This window comes from Hetaerina americana, unplaced genomic scaffold, assembly GCF_022747635.1.
Source record: "Hetaerina americana unplaced genomic scaffold, ioHetAmer1.1.p SCAF_2, whole genome shotgun sequence".
Classification (NCBI taxonomy): Eukaryota; Metazoa; Arthropoda; class Insecta; order Odonata; family Calopterygidae; genus Hetaerina; species Hetaerina americana.
Genome location: NW_027286763.1, coordinates 103,945,877 through 103,961,458, shown reverse-complemented (window position 1 = coordinate 103,961,458; position 15,582 = coordinate 103,945,877). Strand labels below are relative to the sequence as shown.

The 15,582-nt window shown below is 39.3% G+C and overlaps 1 protein-coding gene across 1 annotated transcript in view; it reads right to left on the bottom strand.

Annotated features, from left to right (window-relative positions):
- The window catches only part of dnt (tyrosine-protein kinase Dnt), a 114,361-nt gene that overhangs the window by 6,862 nt on the left and 91,917 nt on the right, over positions 1–15,582 (bottom strand). The window contains exons 2-6 of the mRNA XM_071585627.1: positions 5,072–5,199; positions 4,729–4,972; positions 2,889–3,105; positions 1,458–1,811; positions 162–277 (exon numbers count right to left, since the gene is read on the bottom strand). Coding sequence (XP_071441728.1) covers positions 162–277; positions 1,458–1,811; positions 2,889–3,105; positions 4,729–4,972; positions 5,072–5,199 — 1,059 coding nt within the window. The remainder of the gene's footprint in view (positions 1–161; positions 278–1,457; positions 1,812–2,888; positions 3,106–4,728; positions 4,973–5,071; positions 5,200–15,582) is intronic.

Genomic DNA, 15,582 nt, shown 5'->3' with positions numbered 1-15,582 from the left:
ATTTAAAATAAAATAATTCGATCACTTTCATCCCTTTTGCAAAAATCATCAGTCAGTTAGTTTGTTGAAAGGGGCTTACTGAAGGATTATGAGAATTGTAAATCATCCAACAAAAAAAAAATCCCATAACATCACAAAACTGATATTCAGATCATGCCTACCTGTCACGGTTTTCACCAACACTTCCACTTCATTTCCTTCAGGCTCTGCATAAGTTCCACGGTAGACTCTACCAAAAGTGCCCTCTAAGACAACGCTCAGCAGGCGAACATGGGACCTGTGAAGAAATATAATGACATTATTTGGACATACACTATGTTTACCAAGTGATCTCAGATACGTCTGAAGTCAATCCAACCAGGGAAGGGAGTAGCAAGCAGAATTAACCTGATCAGTTTATCGAAATTGATTTAACATGTTGATTTGCATCAAGCAACTTCAAAGCTCTGTTCACTAGCTATCACAATCAATAGGATTTGATTAAGTTTTTGCACTGTTTCTATCAGAAATGATATCACTGTTCATCTGGTACTATTTTCATCAATATCCACTTTCAAACTGACTTTGCCCATGTTAGGTACTTTTTTACAATAATTTTTGCTTCAGTCTTTGGACAAATAAGAAACAGAAGTCAGCAACTGCACCATTCCGATAACTTAGTTTATCTCTCAGACTGATCTCTCCGGGTTTATCTGAAATCTCAGGTTGGCTCTTCAAAATGCTGTGACACGGCTCACTTCCAGACTGATATGGATATGTTCGCTCAGTTTACCAAATCCAACTAACCCGACAAGACCAATATCTGAGATCTCTAGGTAAACTCGTTGACAATCAAACACAATTTTTTCAACTCCAAGAGCAGCACTAAGACATTAATGCCTCACCACCACATTATAAAATGTATTACCTGGACCAAAGCTAAAATTGAGAAAAATAAACAAATATAACCTTCTGAAGTTTAGTTAAAATTACCTTAAAAATACCTAATAAAAAATACCTAATAAAAAATACCTAAACCTACTGTGTCATATAAAGTATATTGAATTGTCCCAGGCCACTTCAATTTTACTATGTAAAAGTCATGTTCGGGGAAGGGCTTTATAAAAATGACTTTTTCTCTTGATGAAATAATATTCCCATTTCTTTATCTTGCCAAGCCATGGAGACCAAAGAAAAATTATTCCTGAACAACAATAGACTTCATTACTAGCGGACAGGGTTACCAAAATGCACCCAAAAATAATTTTGGAATGACCCATATTTTAATTAATATACATATACAGTAGCGGCAACATAACTTCCTTTTTTTTCAAACGCAAAACGCTTTCAAAAAAGGAAGTTATGTTGCTGCACCCTATATGACAGAACAGCTTAAGGTATTTCAGCCCTTTGAATCTGATGGCGTACTGGCGATTACCCACAGGGATAAGTCTACCCCTGCTTAGGGACAAGCTTACCTCTGGATGGTCAAATCGGCTATCCTTTCATGAAGGTCCCTTGTCCTTTCATCAGCCGTGGCCCCCGTTGCCACACTTGAAGTTGTCTGGTAGCAGTGACCGTTGGGACGAACTGGAGCATAACACCCGCTCCCCCCAGAAGAGGATTTGCAAGACGATGGAGCATTTGGGGCAGAACTCCCCCCCTGTTGCCTGCCACCTCCGTGGTATGGGGCTCCGTGCATCGAGGAGGAACCTGTACCAGCGCCAAGCACCAACAGAGGTGGAGCACCAGGAATGGACAGTGGAGGGGGAGACTCAACAGGGAGGAAGGAATGCCCTTGCTGGCTGCTGGCAGAACCATTCCTGGACTCTCTGAAATAATAGAGGGGGAGTTGGGAGTCATTAAAGATGCCTTGGCAAAATCATTTAACTGGATTAATTTGCGATACAGATATGCGCAGAGATTTAAATATAAATGTACTAAATAAAAATTTTCTAATAATTTATATGGCCATGAAACACATTTCAGCTTGTAATTCTGAACAATGTTTCAAACGAAAAAATTAAATTAATTCATAGGTCATTATTATTATAGGTTATCTACTGGTTAAGGTAGGTTTAGGATGGACACAACTGCCAAATAAATATCTGGTCTCTCCTATCAAAACACAACCCAACGTCCTACTCTACAACAAGCCCCTCTTAATCTCTGTATACTTCCTTCCCCCATTCATTACATCCAACACCCTTATCCTATTTCTTTCCCTTCCTCATTTGCCTAACATTCTCCCCTCTATCACAGTCTTCAATATCCCACTGCCAATCAATGATCTTTGTATCGGTTTTTTTCTGTCTCCTTAGGATTCCATATGCGATATAACGTGGCATTTCAACGATTATTTTAATCCATACTTACCATAAAACATGGCAACAATCATGCAAAAGGATGTAATTGGTTAACTCTTAAATGCATAGGTAATCATAAACACAGTAATCAACCCGAAGGTCGGTTTGGTAGGTGATGGTAGAGTTCAGCCAGTACTAAGCCTGATGGTGTGTGAAATTCACACGTCAGGGTAGGGGGGCCAGTTCCTTTCCCTGGGCCGTTATGGTTTCCCAGGAAGACCTGGTACCCGAAAAATCACATAGCTTGGGTGGAGCTGCAGGTGCCCACGGTGCCTTGCCCAGGAATCGAACCCGAGCCCCTCCGGTCGGCAGTCCAACGCTCTACCCCCTGGACTACCGCGGCCCACAAATGCATAGGTATAAACTCTTAAGTGCATAAGTATCACCAACTTATCATATTTTAGTCAATAAACTCATAATCAAGAAGTGTAAACCATGATCAATAAAACCTGCAATGACTTTTTTTAATTGATCTACAACAGTTGCATTGATCTGAACATTGCAAGAAACAAAATGCCATGGAATAATTTTATGCAGGCTTACTGGAGCATTTCCCCATGGCGTCGTATTTTCTTGTTCCTGACACAGAAAACAGCAAGGGCACCAGAGAGGACTAGGGCTATGAGTGAACAAGCACATCCAACAGCCACATAAAAAACCCCAGCGGATGAATTGGCAGTTGCGGTTGTTGATAAAGTTGGCGAGTCCTCAGCCGCAACTTTCCTCTTATCCCCATCATCCGGTAGAGCGTACATGTTGCCTGGATGGTAAAAGGAATACTTGTATTAAGATGAGGAATAATGGAGAACAGGGAAGTACTAGAAATCAGTACAAGGCGTAATTTTTCTTGCTCAATTATGACTGAGCATGCTCTCAAACAAGTTGGCTTTGTTGGCATTGAGAAAAATTTATGTTCGATGCCACACCAATGGCAAGAAAGCTTCATTTTGGTCTCACATGGAACTCTTTAATCAGAACTTGAAGCAAATAATGCGCAAGCAATTCTCTTGTATTTTTCATGTTTTCTAGTTGATATCTAACTTACATGTATATGTACCTCAAAATTGTATATGTTCAAAAGTCTTAAACTGTATAATAAACCAACAATTTATATTAAGTATCAAATTAAACTTAATGCCTATTAGGAGGAATGTAATGAATTTGTTAAGCAGGTGTGGGAATGAGAGATTACATTAGTAGACCTATGCTAATATTACATTAAATGGTATAATGTTGCAATTCATTTTTGTATTGAATATTATTAAACGCAATGTTGAATAAATTTAGCCACACATTAAGTTATCAAAATTAACACTATCCCTAGTTTTTCTTTCCCTCAAAAGCTCAATTTCACTCTGATATTGCTTCCCAACCAGCTTTTAATATTGCCACGCTCTGCGAGCATTCATTTCCTCACAAATTAACACTTAACATCTCATAGGAATTCCCATCTACAGGATTGAGTTAGTATATTACATTGGTACAACGGACCCAAATCCAACTGTCTCGCTAATGTCAACAAATAAATTTCTTCAACCATGAATAATAATAACCTATCTGGGGCATTGCTCACGGGTATCTGAGCCCAACTCAGATCAAAAAATATGTGTATGCTGAAAGTAAGTATGCAAATATAAAAGGAATGTGTAAAACCCTAATTATCTGATAATCCACCACCATTACTCAATTTTTTATCCCTCAACAATGCAGAGGGAGAAATCAGCAAAAAAAAGGTGAAGTTATTAATGAACATGGAACATATAATGGAAATTAATCACCGAACTCAATCATAACTATGTTACAGTGAACTTTATTCTGATTCTATCAAGGAGGAGGCCAATGTTCTCATTTTTTACCACTTATCCACATTAAAATTTCAAAATAAGTTGTAGAATATTGGAAATCCTCCTTGAGTGTTCTCGAGACCAAACAGATACAGGAAAATTTTTAAAATATCATTTTTTTAAGTACTGAATATTACAAGTCTGCCCATGAGATGAAGCACGAAATTATGCACCATGAGCTGTTGCATATTTAGGGTAGAAATATATCTCCATATGTAACAAATAAAGAGTGGAAGTATGCCATGCATGTATTTCCAAGTTTAAAAAATTGTTCATGTGCCACGTTAAGGGTTATTTATTTATTCCATCCAAATAAATGTATGCAATAAGATAATCTTACACCTAAGGAGAGCTGAAACTCCCAGAAAAATAAATTATCTATGTATGAACACACTCAAGAAAGCATCTAAACTTAATTAAAGATACATATGGTGTGCTGTGCAGTCACAATCAAAAATTGAATTTAAAGAGATAATATTTTCCTTCTTACAAATGAGCTTTATTCTCACAATTCTTCCATGCATGACTTCTTCACTAACCTTTCAAGCAAATCTTCTTTCTCTTGAAAACAAGGGATGTTGCATTTTTCAAGGATTCATGGGGACTGAGGGTCACATTTAAACGTAATGTGACATTGACTTCCGCATTAATAGTACCGGAACATGGCAATACAACCATAAATGTCTGAGGCGTGGTGGGCACTCCTCCAGATAAGGAAACATTGGTAGAAGGTGTAGAAAGTGCGGCAGGGTCCGACACATCAATGGCCAATGCATACGGTAGCTGTGGGAAAAACATCAAGGAATTAGCATGCTATACATTGAAGCCATAATTCAATTAAAATCATCCCATCAAGAATTAACTAGAGAATCGTTTTCTTACCGGCTTCCCTGTGAGGCTATGCCATGTGAAGTGAAGATGACTAATGTGTGCTGGAACAGGTACTATGAAGTTTAGTGCATAATGATTGATGACGCCATCCCTCACGTAAAACAACTCTCGTGAAACTCCTGAAAACAAACAAGAAAATAAATTATTTCAATTTTACCATTGAATTTCTAATGGTGAACAACAAAATCCAACAGTAAAAATAAATTATAAATACCAAAATCTCATAGATTGCCAGTCAGAAATTGAATCAAAACACCATTTACGTTGAGTTTCCTGAGAAATCTCAACATAAAACAAGTTTCTTGATGAAAAATTTCACAAGATATTCAGTGATTGATCCTTGGCAGAGGATATTTATTTCCAGCTCAGGGAAACCTGACTAAGCCAAGTCAATTATAGAACACAAAGCTAAAATTATTATAAAAATCTGCTAGAAAAATAAAGGTACATATGTCGTCTCCTCTGAAGAGGAACTTAGCACATCTAAGTACTGTTTAACAGTAATTATTTTCAATGCCAGATTAATAATTACAAGTTGGCATCTACTAATTTAATAATTAGGAATATGTATGTACTTCACAGAAACATCAAATCATAGACATGTATCCTGATTGTTAACATGGAATTTGATTCAAAAAGGATGAATTAATCTTTCCATAATCCTGGATAAGCTAATCTTAGAATTTTTCATTGAAAGCAAAGTGGGCTGCATGCTATGTGACCCAGGCCATTTAAGAGTTCAAAGACACTGATTCAGCAGCCAAGGCATTTCAATGAAACAAGATTAACTTTAGAAAAAGATTATTCGGAAAGTGTAAAAATTCATTCAAATTTCCATTCCAAATTGTCAAGTTTTCAATAAGAAATTAGAGATCCTCAAAATGTGGCAAATGAATTCAATAATTTCTTTGTAGATATCATTGGCGAAACAACAGCGCAGAAAAACATTCTAAATGATAGCATAAAAAATTAATGTACATTAGTGAATCAATTTACTTAAATCCCACCACAGAAAATGAAGTCAGAAATGTAATCAAGAAACTAAAAAACAAAAAATCCAGTGGGCATGATGGCATATCAAATTATCTAATAAAACTTTGTCAAGAATCCTTCACTTTACCTATTACCAATATAGCCAATGAATCGTTTCTAACTGGGCAATTTCCTGAAGAATTAAAAATAACCAAAGTTATTCCACTACACAAAAAGGGAGCCAAAGACCAACTGAATAATTACAGGCCAATCTCACTAATTTCATGTATTTCAAAAATACTTGAAAAATTGATGGAAGAAAGACTATTAAAATTCCTCATAAAAAATAAAGTTCTTTCTCAGTCACAGCATGGCTTCACAAAAAATAAAAGTGTAGAAACTGCATGCAGTGATTATGTCACTAAAATTGCCCAAGCTTTAAGTGATAAAAAGCATGTTATAGGGGTTAACATGGATCTATCAAAAGCCTTTGATTCTGTAAAATCTAGCATTCTTTTAACTAAACTAGAACATTATGGTATCAGGGGAGTAGCTCATCATTGGCTTACATCTTTTTTGGAAAATAGGAAACAGTATGTAGAAATTGTCGGAAAAAATGGTGCTACCTACAAATCAAAAATGAAAACTATTAAATATGGTGTTCCACAAGGTTCTGTATTAGGGCCTTTACTTTTCCTGGTGTATGTGAACGACATTGAAAAAGCCATAATCTCTCCAGAGAATAATAACGTGGTGCTCTATGCAGATGACATAAGTCTAATAGCAGGTCATACTAAATCATCTCAATTAGAAATAGACATGTATGCTATGGCGAATTCAGTCGCTCAATGGCTGCATGTAAATAATTTACAACTAAATGCAAGAAAAACAGTTTACTTGGTATTTAGTAATAGAGACCTTCCGTCAAATATTTCTGTAGAAATAGAAAACCAATTGATTACTGAGTTAGAACATACCACTTTATTGGGTTTAGAAATAGACAACAAGTTAAGCTGGAGGTTTCAAATGGAAAAATGTAGTAAAAAATTATGTTCAGCCCTATTCCTTTTAAAAAATCTTGCCAACTACTGTAATACAGAAGTATTAATCCCAGTATATCATGGTATATTTGAGTCCATAGCTCGATATGGCATAGTCTGCTGGGGGAGTTCAGCACATGGAAACATCAACAGAATACTCACACTTCAAAAACGTGCGTTAAGGGTTATATTTAAACTAAATGCAAGAAAATCCTGCAGGGAGTATTTCAAATGTCACAAAATCATGACCATTCCCAGTATATATATGTATAATGTGATATTGTATGCCTGCACGAAAACACCTTCACTGATCAGAAATAGGGACGTTCACAAGCACGACACCAGGGGCAAGGAAAATCTTCATAATGGCCATTGCAGAGTAGCAGTACTAAAAAAAACCCCAGAAGTTTCAGGAAGACTACTGTTTAATCGGCTTCCTGAAGAGTTAAAACGAATACTCCCCCAATAAAATAAATTCAAAAAAATGTTAAAACATTTCTTTTTAAATAATGTTTTTTATAGCGTCCAAGAGTACACAGAAAGAGCCAATGTAGGAAATTCAACTTTTTTAAATCCTTAATACTCATATATGTCATGTACATTATTATTCCTAAGAACCTGTATACAATTGATGTAATTGAATTTTTGACGAAGCCCATACAATTATGTATTGTTCTATGGTGAATAAAACTATCTATCTATCTATCTAATAGGCATATTAATGTAAACCTTATGGCATGCTGTGGAATTGTGAACTTCATTTAAAATCGCCAAGCACAATCATTATTTGTTTGCAAGATAATTTATTATGCAAGCATAGGAACAAGGCATATGATTCATTTAATTAATCCAATCTCAATTGATTTAATTTTTGATTTGATGTCTGAACCATGATACAAAGTCAAATGTTGAAACTTTTCTGCACAAAAGAGAGATTAAATATTTTTGTATTTCCTCACTGCTTAAAGTTGTTTCAGATCATAAAAAGCGAAAAGTACTACTTTGGTCAATTTTTTCAACTTTTTTCTACACGTGGTTTATCTCTGCTAGGCATTTATATATATAATAGACTTCGTGCAAAGGGAAAAAAATATTAAGTAGCCTTTAAAATTAAAATCACAAAATAAAGTCCAAATTCCGAGTTATCCAATTCTTTTTGAAGCCAACTTTTAGAATTAAGCGGAACTTCTGTTTACGATTTTGGAGCGCATAGCAACACATTAACATTCAGTTTAGTGCGCATTACTAGTTACACATGACTGTTCGACCTGTACCATGCCGTTTGATTCTAACACTTCTAAGATATTCACTTCTCCTACTGGGGCATACAGGTAAGTGAGCCATGGAAAGAGAGAAAAGCTCTAGCGTAATATTGCAGGAGGTTTCATATTACGCTACGGGAAGTGCAATATTTAGATTGTAACGCTCTGCACCCAAGGCATTTTATAATAACCGTGACTAGTTCAATAACGCCCCAACCACTAGGTTGCCAACGACTCTTTTGATGTAAGCAAATTACTATTAAAACAGCCCTCACATATGATTTCAGAGAGACCAGGAACTCTTCTGAGAAATGAATTTCATCATTCAAATGTGAGTGTCAAAGGGGAAAAAAATACCGGTGTTCACCATGCAGTTAATAAGGAGTTTTTCCCCTAGATGGCATTCACTACCATTATCTACCTTCAGTCCGACTCAAAACAACAAACTAAATTTCTCTTGCATGCATCAACGCAAAATAACATCGTCGGGAAGATTTCTTCAACTCGAGAAAGACCTCCCATATATGCTCTTCAATTAGTTTAACAAGAGACAATGAAGAAATTAGACGATTTCGAAAAGGCACAATTTGACTTGGCAGACGAGCAAAAAAATACGACCGTGGAGTGATGCACAACGATTCCGACCTGGGTCGAATCAACAATTAAAAACATTTGATCGAAAAGCAAACCTCACTTTTTTTTCATGCCGAGGGGAAATATCCTCCACCTATCCCCGCAATCTTTATTCAAGCTTCTCCCTCTTTCCAGATCCCCGAGGGAGGGGTACAAGAACTCGCCCCCCCTTTCCGTTTGCCAACAACCTCTGGTGCAAGGGGGAATAGGGTGGGGAACATGGAAGGGGGGGGACGATTCGTTGGGGGGGTTGGTAATAACAGCGCTCCGAGTAACGAGCTCTCTGTTATCGCGTTTTCTTGAACCCGCTTATTATAGGGCGTAAGGCATGGGTGGGCATGGTTGGAAGGGGTTTTTCTCTTGGTGAGGGGATGGGAGAGAGGAAAGAAGAGGGGGTGTTGAGAGAGGGAACGAGGAATCCTGGAGCAGGTAGGGCAGAGGGGGAATGGGAATAGGTGGGGCGAGGGAGGAGTGTGGGCAGAAACAAGGGAGTGAGGGAGGGGATAAGGACTGGAGGGGGGAGGTATGGGAGCAGTGGAACAAAAAATAATGGGAAGACGGGACCGAAAGGCAAGAGCGAGTCCATTATGTGCTTATGCATGTGAGGTATAGACGAGCAGGGTTATTTACGATGCGATGAGTTCGGGGTGGGGAGTTTAAAAAACGCTGATCAAATACGAGGGCACAAAGGAAGAAGGCAAAGGAGATTGTTTTGAATAATCTTTCGAGAAGTCGAATAATTGCGGTATGTTACGGCCGCAGCTGGGTCCGTCGAAAGCTGAAAGAAACCCATGCCGGTTCAGTGATGATTTGGAGCACGAACTTTTGGCTTCCGGTGGAAAAATACAATTACACTAATTACCCCCTTCCCCCTCCTCCCAGGTCATACATGCTCTATATAGTCGGCGATGAAAATTCTTCAGAGCAATAAAATATCTGCGCTTGCATTATTTTGCGAATTTTGCTTTGTCTCTCAACATCTAGTAAATTACCTGCTTATAAATGCCATACACACAATTTCGTATAGTTGCTAAGGGAAGACTGTCTAATTTTGTTAGAAATAGACTAATATTTTCGGATAAGTCACAACATTGTTGGAGAGTACAAGGGAAAATTTAGGTGACTAAATACAGAAACGATGTAAAATGTTAGAGAGTTTTGTGTTTTCTATATGAATCTTCCCAGCGACAAATCCGAAGTTCTCTCTCTATCCCAGTGAGTTCATAGAAAGCATGTCCGATCGTCGAAATCCTTCCGAGGATTTCATAACAATGAACTTTACAACAAATGTTTGCAAAAGGCAACCGAATTAAAATAATATTAATCCACATTTAGGGGAAAAAATATATTTAAAAATTGAATTAACCGTGTAAAAGCTTCACAGGGCTCAGCAGGAACTTCTAAAAGACTCTTGAGAAGTTCTATAGAAATTCCTTTTAAAGCCTTTTCCAGGAAGTTCTACGGAATTCTCTATCCCCACCAGTCAATCCAACCTTCGCGCTGAGACTGATACGGAGGTTTGGACACGGAAATATTTACACGTGTCCGCGTACGCTCGGGCATCATAATTTAATTAACGAAGGCCACCTCACACGATGGCTATTTCAGCACTGAAATCAGGATATTTAAAGTCGTATCGTTAAAGAGAGGGAATCATATTCGATAATTATGCTGAAATCGATTTTCCAAGACGAAAATGAGCACGATACTTATTTTCTATCCGATTCATGCACCCAACAACCAATCACATTCAAGCACGGCCGTTTCGAGGAACTAGCGGATGTTACGCCGGAATCAACATTATTTTCGTAGGAATCCATTTTTTCTTTATTTCAACAGAAAATATCCAATTCTTGGTTCAAATTTATCCTTTTCGTCTCCGGGATTGCAATCGTTTGGCAAACATTGTTCCTAATACCAGAACTATGAATGGAGTTATCAAATATTTTACGACTAGTAAATGCTCATTTGAACTCAAGCGTTAACAATGCCATCGATGAAATCAAAACAAAAGCGTGTGCGCATGGGCAAATGTTGAAAGTCGTATCGTGTAAAAGGATTCTTCCAAGACTTAGATTGCTTGCATCCAACATTTTGAACATCATGATTACAATGCAAAAATTAAAAAAATAAAAAAATTGTGCAAATCATTCGCTTTGACAGGGAAGATTTTCACATTTTGAAATTGTCGGATTGTTAAGCGAATTAGCGGATGGCTCTGTTAAAAATAGTACTCCCACGGCATCTCGTGCAATTTCGTTGAATTTATCATGATTTCAGTAACAGAAATAAGTATCGTGTAAAACGGCAGTAGCCCACGATCTTCCGCCATGCAATTAGTTTTCTCAGCTCCAGTCCATTTCACCGCAAGACAAAAAAATTGTTCCGAATCCCGAAATGAATCATATTCATCGAATTCTCTCCCTTTCGCTGAAAGTAGAATTCCCATGAGTGTAGGTATCGTTTTTCAGGAGAGGTTTTCGGCAACATTATATTTGCGGCGATATACTTACATATATACTGTATATATATTTTTTCCCCCCGGGAATGCGCTTTCGGCAGCCATTTCGACGCGAATGGGAAACCACGAACACCGCGTTCCCACAAGTCCCGCTAGGTGATTCTTTCGGTCGCCGAAGAGATGAAACTTTTTTTTGATGGTCTGAACCCTGCAGTTTTTGAGAACTGCCCAGTGCAAACCTTGGGAATGGTGGGGGGGGGGGCACGATCGAGTTCCCTCGACTCGTCAGATCTGCACGCGCGCTCACCAACCAACCCAGAAGGAAATTTCGCGAAAATCGGACCGGCGAGAAAGTCTCTCTGAAAACCAACTCCTTGCCCACACTTCCGTCTTTGGGACTGGGCGATATTCAATTGCCAACTTTACGGACAAGATAGGATTGACGCCGTCTTGGTCCGATTCAAGTACTCTTTCTTCCATAGCAAGATACACAATACAAATAAACCTAAACCCAAAGCACCCCCCCCCCCTGTATACTTTCATTTATTCGAAGAGCGTTGCACCAAAAATTTCATTGTAACTTCATTCATAAAGGAATGCATGTGAAGTGTTGACATTCCCCGCCACACGTCCTCGTGGCCACTCAGGGGTTAAGATGTAGATATACTGTATATCCACATGGCTATAATTTTAGGGAACATCGAGGGGCATCGTCATATCTCCATACCAGTGAAATCGTCCAGTGTCATGTCGGAATATCGTCCATCGTATATAATATGGGACATAAATAATATCGTTATTCAAATATTTCGTTCATAACCTCATGCGGTAATGTCGATCATTTTTCATCTAATCAACAACATTGCCCTTAGCGTCAGCTCTTAAAATTTACTCCATATCGTCAATTAGACTATCTTCCATCGCGTCAAAGCAACAATATCATCCATGCCGTCGTCATATGAGTGATAATTATCGACCCTTGATACATCAGTTCAATAAGATCTCCATATTGATCTGTCCTTTATGAAGGCAAACGATATGGCGTCCATATATCGCACAGCCCTAAACCCTCCCCCCCACTTCTCCGGGCAAAATTAAAAAAAAAAGAAAAAACCTATCTTTTCGAGGTCGCGGGCAGTCGTCTCGTCCTAGGGAGGGAGAGAGAGGGCGGGCGATTCCCGTGCGTAATCTCGCACGCATATTGAGATTCGGAACCAATGCCCTCCCCAAACCATAAACAACCCGGTTTGGACAAGCTTGTGCTATCAGTTCGCTTTGAGGAGGGGGAGAAGTGGCAAAGGTGATGTGGAAGAGGAAGGAAATAAACGTCCACGTACGGCATGTAGCCCCCTCCCCTTCCCCCACCCATACTCGGTATAGACTATCTCCGACGTGTTTGCTCTTTCCGCCCCACTCCCTAACCTCCGCCAGCACCTGTGAAAGACGCTACCAATTCCCAGAAGCCGCGGCTTCTTCCCTGCCTTCTTCCGTCTAGATCTCCATAGATCTGGGGGTTCGTCGACCTTCCCTCGAGCCAGGGCAAAAGGGGGCCGGCGGAAAGATCGTCGAAACCTGAACACAAAAACACACCACACACTTCAGAATCTCCTCCCAAATACAAACCACACATCTACCCGAATCCCACTCCACGAACTTACTACCGCCTTGGGTCGCCAGCCATCAGGTCCACTGTTGATTACTGAAGGCCCTCACGCACCGGTCATATCTTTCTCCTAATTTCGTACAAGAAATCTTTTACTAGATACTTAAATAAATGTGACGCGAAAATCATGGAATTGCTTTCATTGAATCGACTTGGACGGTTGAATTTCAATCAAAGTTCTAGTTCAAGAACTCACTTGAAAAATGATTTGGATAAGTATGCATTGCTAATGAAAGGAATTAACCAATCATACCTCACGTTTGAACAACGCGGGTCGATTCGCAGCTGTTGGAATGGCAATGCACGATGGTAATATTGTTTCTTTTCAAATAGCTACGTAGTTTGTTTACGTTGGAACACATCCATAATTAATACACCGCTCATCAATTGTTGCCGTCAGCTTATTAACTCGTGTAATTTTTATGGCGTCCACAATGGTATTTTCATCAGATTTTTTTGGCCCTGCGAATACCTCTTTAAAATTAGTAATTCCAAGTTGTACAGCTGGGGGCATACGTTCACAATCAAGACGTCTGGTATATTTTTCCTCGTCAAACTTTCATTTCGACGTGTGGAAGGGACTAAGCATTGGGTTTAATTCATTTTCGGGCGTTTTGTTGGGGTCAGGAATTGTGAAAGGGAAAGGAATTCCGCCTATCGGTCTATAACTTCTTGATGTGGTATTATTACCTGTACAGGTAATGCAGCATCAAAATTATTCCTTCATTTTCAGGCCTAACCTACCTCCTTCAAGGTTAAATCCTGTGAAGGAGTACGGCAGTAGGTGATCCAGGAAGAGGGTTTGATGAGCGGGAGTAGAGAGAACACCTTTATCAGTAAGTTACTCTGCAAGACTGAAAATCGTGGAGTACATAGAGTACGTCGAACGGATAGATTCAAATGCCGTTCCTTCCTCCCACGATTAGAGATCAAAATAGATACGACCGCGAGCAGAATAATTATTATTGGTAATGTATATATGTTGTTATTATCACGAATGCATTTTAAATATATCCATGTTTATAACATTGTTTCCACATGATTTGAATATTCTCCAGTAACTGAATATTTTTGCATGCAAGTAGCTTTTTGTGTGGGGACTTAGTTCGATTGCATGTTCGAAATAATATGTGTAGATGTAATAATGACTGTGCGTGTATGTATGGCTGGTCATCTAACGCCTCCTTCCACACGCTCTGGCGGCGGATTGTGGGGTATTATGTAGATCTGGATGAAAAGGAGTGTGGCAGGGGGTGAATGAATACACCTGGCACCACAAAGACTGTTAGTTACAAAAAAATTCCATCATCTCATATAAAACTTGAGGGTACAATCCCTACGTTACGATTCAATAGGATTTGAGAGATGTGAAACATTACTTGTGGTAGGAATGGAGGATTTAGAGAGAATAATGAACTAGGATCATGAAATGATGCATGTATACTGGACGTACATAGATGTGATAGAGGAGTACGAAATAAGTGCACTAAGCTGTTTCGGTCATGACAGAGAATGGCTGAGAGTTGAATCACCGAATAGATCAACGTACGAGAGAAGAGGGAATGTTGTGAGAGAGGTAAGACGGAGAAATTGAGTGCGAATGTGGTCGAAAAAGACACACTTACAACAAGGAGTGTGAGACGTCTCAGGGTATGACCGCCCGAAACAAGGTATGAACGTAAAAGAGACAGAAGACGGTCATGAAAGTTGGGAAGAAATTAGTAAAATGGAGCAAATTTCCAGACGAAACCTTGATTCGGTCCTCTTTTCTTTTCCTTCGGGTAAACCCGGAAGGGGCGAAGGATGGGTGTGTCCATTGTGTGAATACGTCGTTGTTTATTTACATGGCAACGTCGACAGTCCCGCCAAGAATATTCCGCGACGTTCAGAAGTCGAGCCCTCATCGCCAGGCTCCACACACGCACGCCTATGCCCTCGCACTGGAATTACGTAGGTACTCATGCACGCAGGGGACTGTAGGGGGGGAGGAGAGGAATCTAAAAATAAAGACGCCGGACCCATAAATCGCGAACCCTTCGCGGTAGCCAATTACGCCAGCGAGGACGTTTCCCGAGACGCCGAGGGTGAACGGATCTCGGACGATGTGCAAAAAAAACAGAAGAGCAACGAGAGACGTAATCGCAGGGTTTCTCATCCCGATACTACCGCAGTGATTCCACGCCACGGGGAAAATAAGCGATATGAACAACAGCAACTAAAAAAAAAATATTTACTAAAAAAAAAGAAGTATGTCCGGAGGGAGATATATTACATATTTCCATTTCTCCATTCCGCCGTGTACACGCAGTTATTTGGCTTTTTTTTCGTCTCGTAGGCATTTCCCAAAAATCCCGGCGGAAATACACAAACCAGCACGAACGTTCCCGTCATCGATAAGCAGCGAAGAAATTCATGCATACGCGCGCGCTTAACCTATGGGCGTCGTTTATCTCTTCAAAAAGACGGGCGTA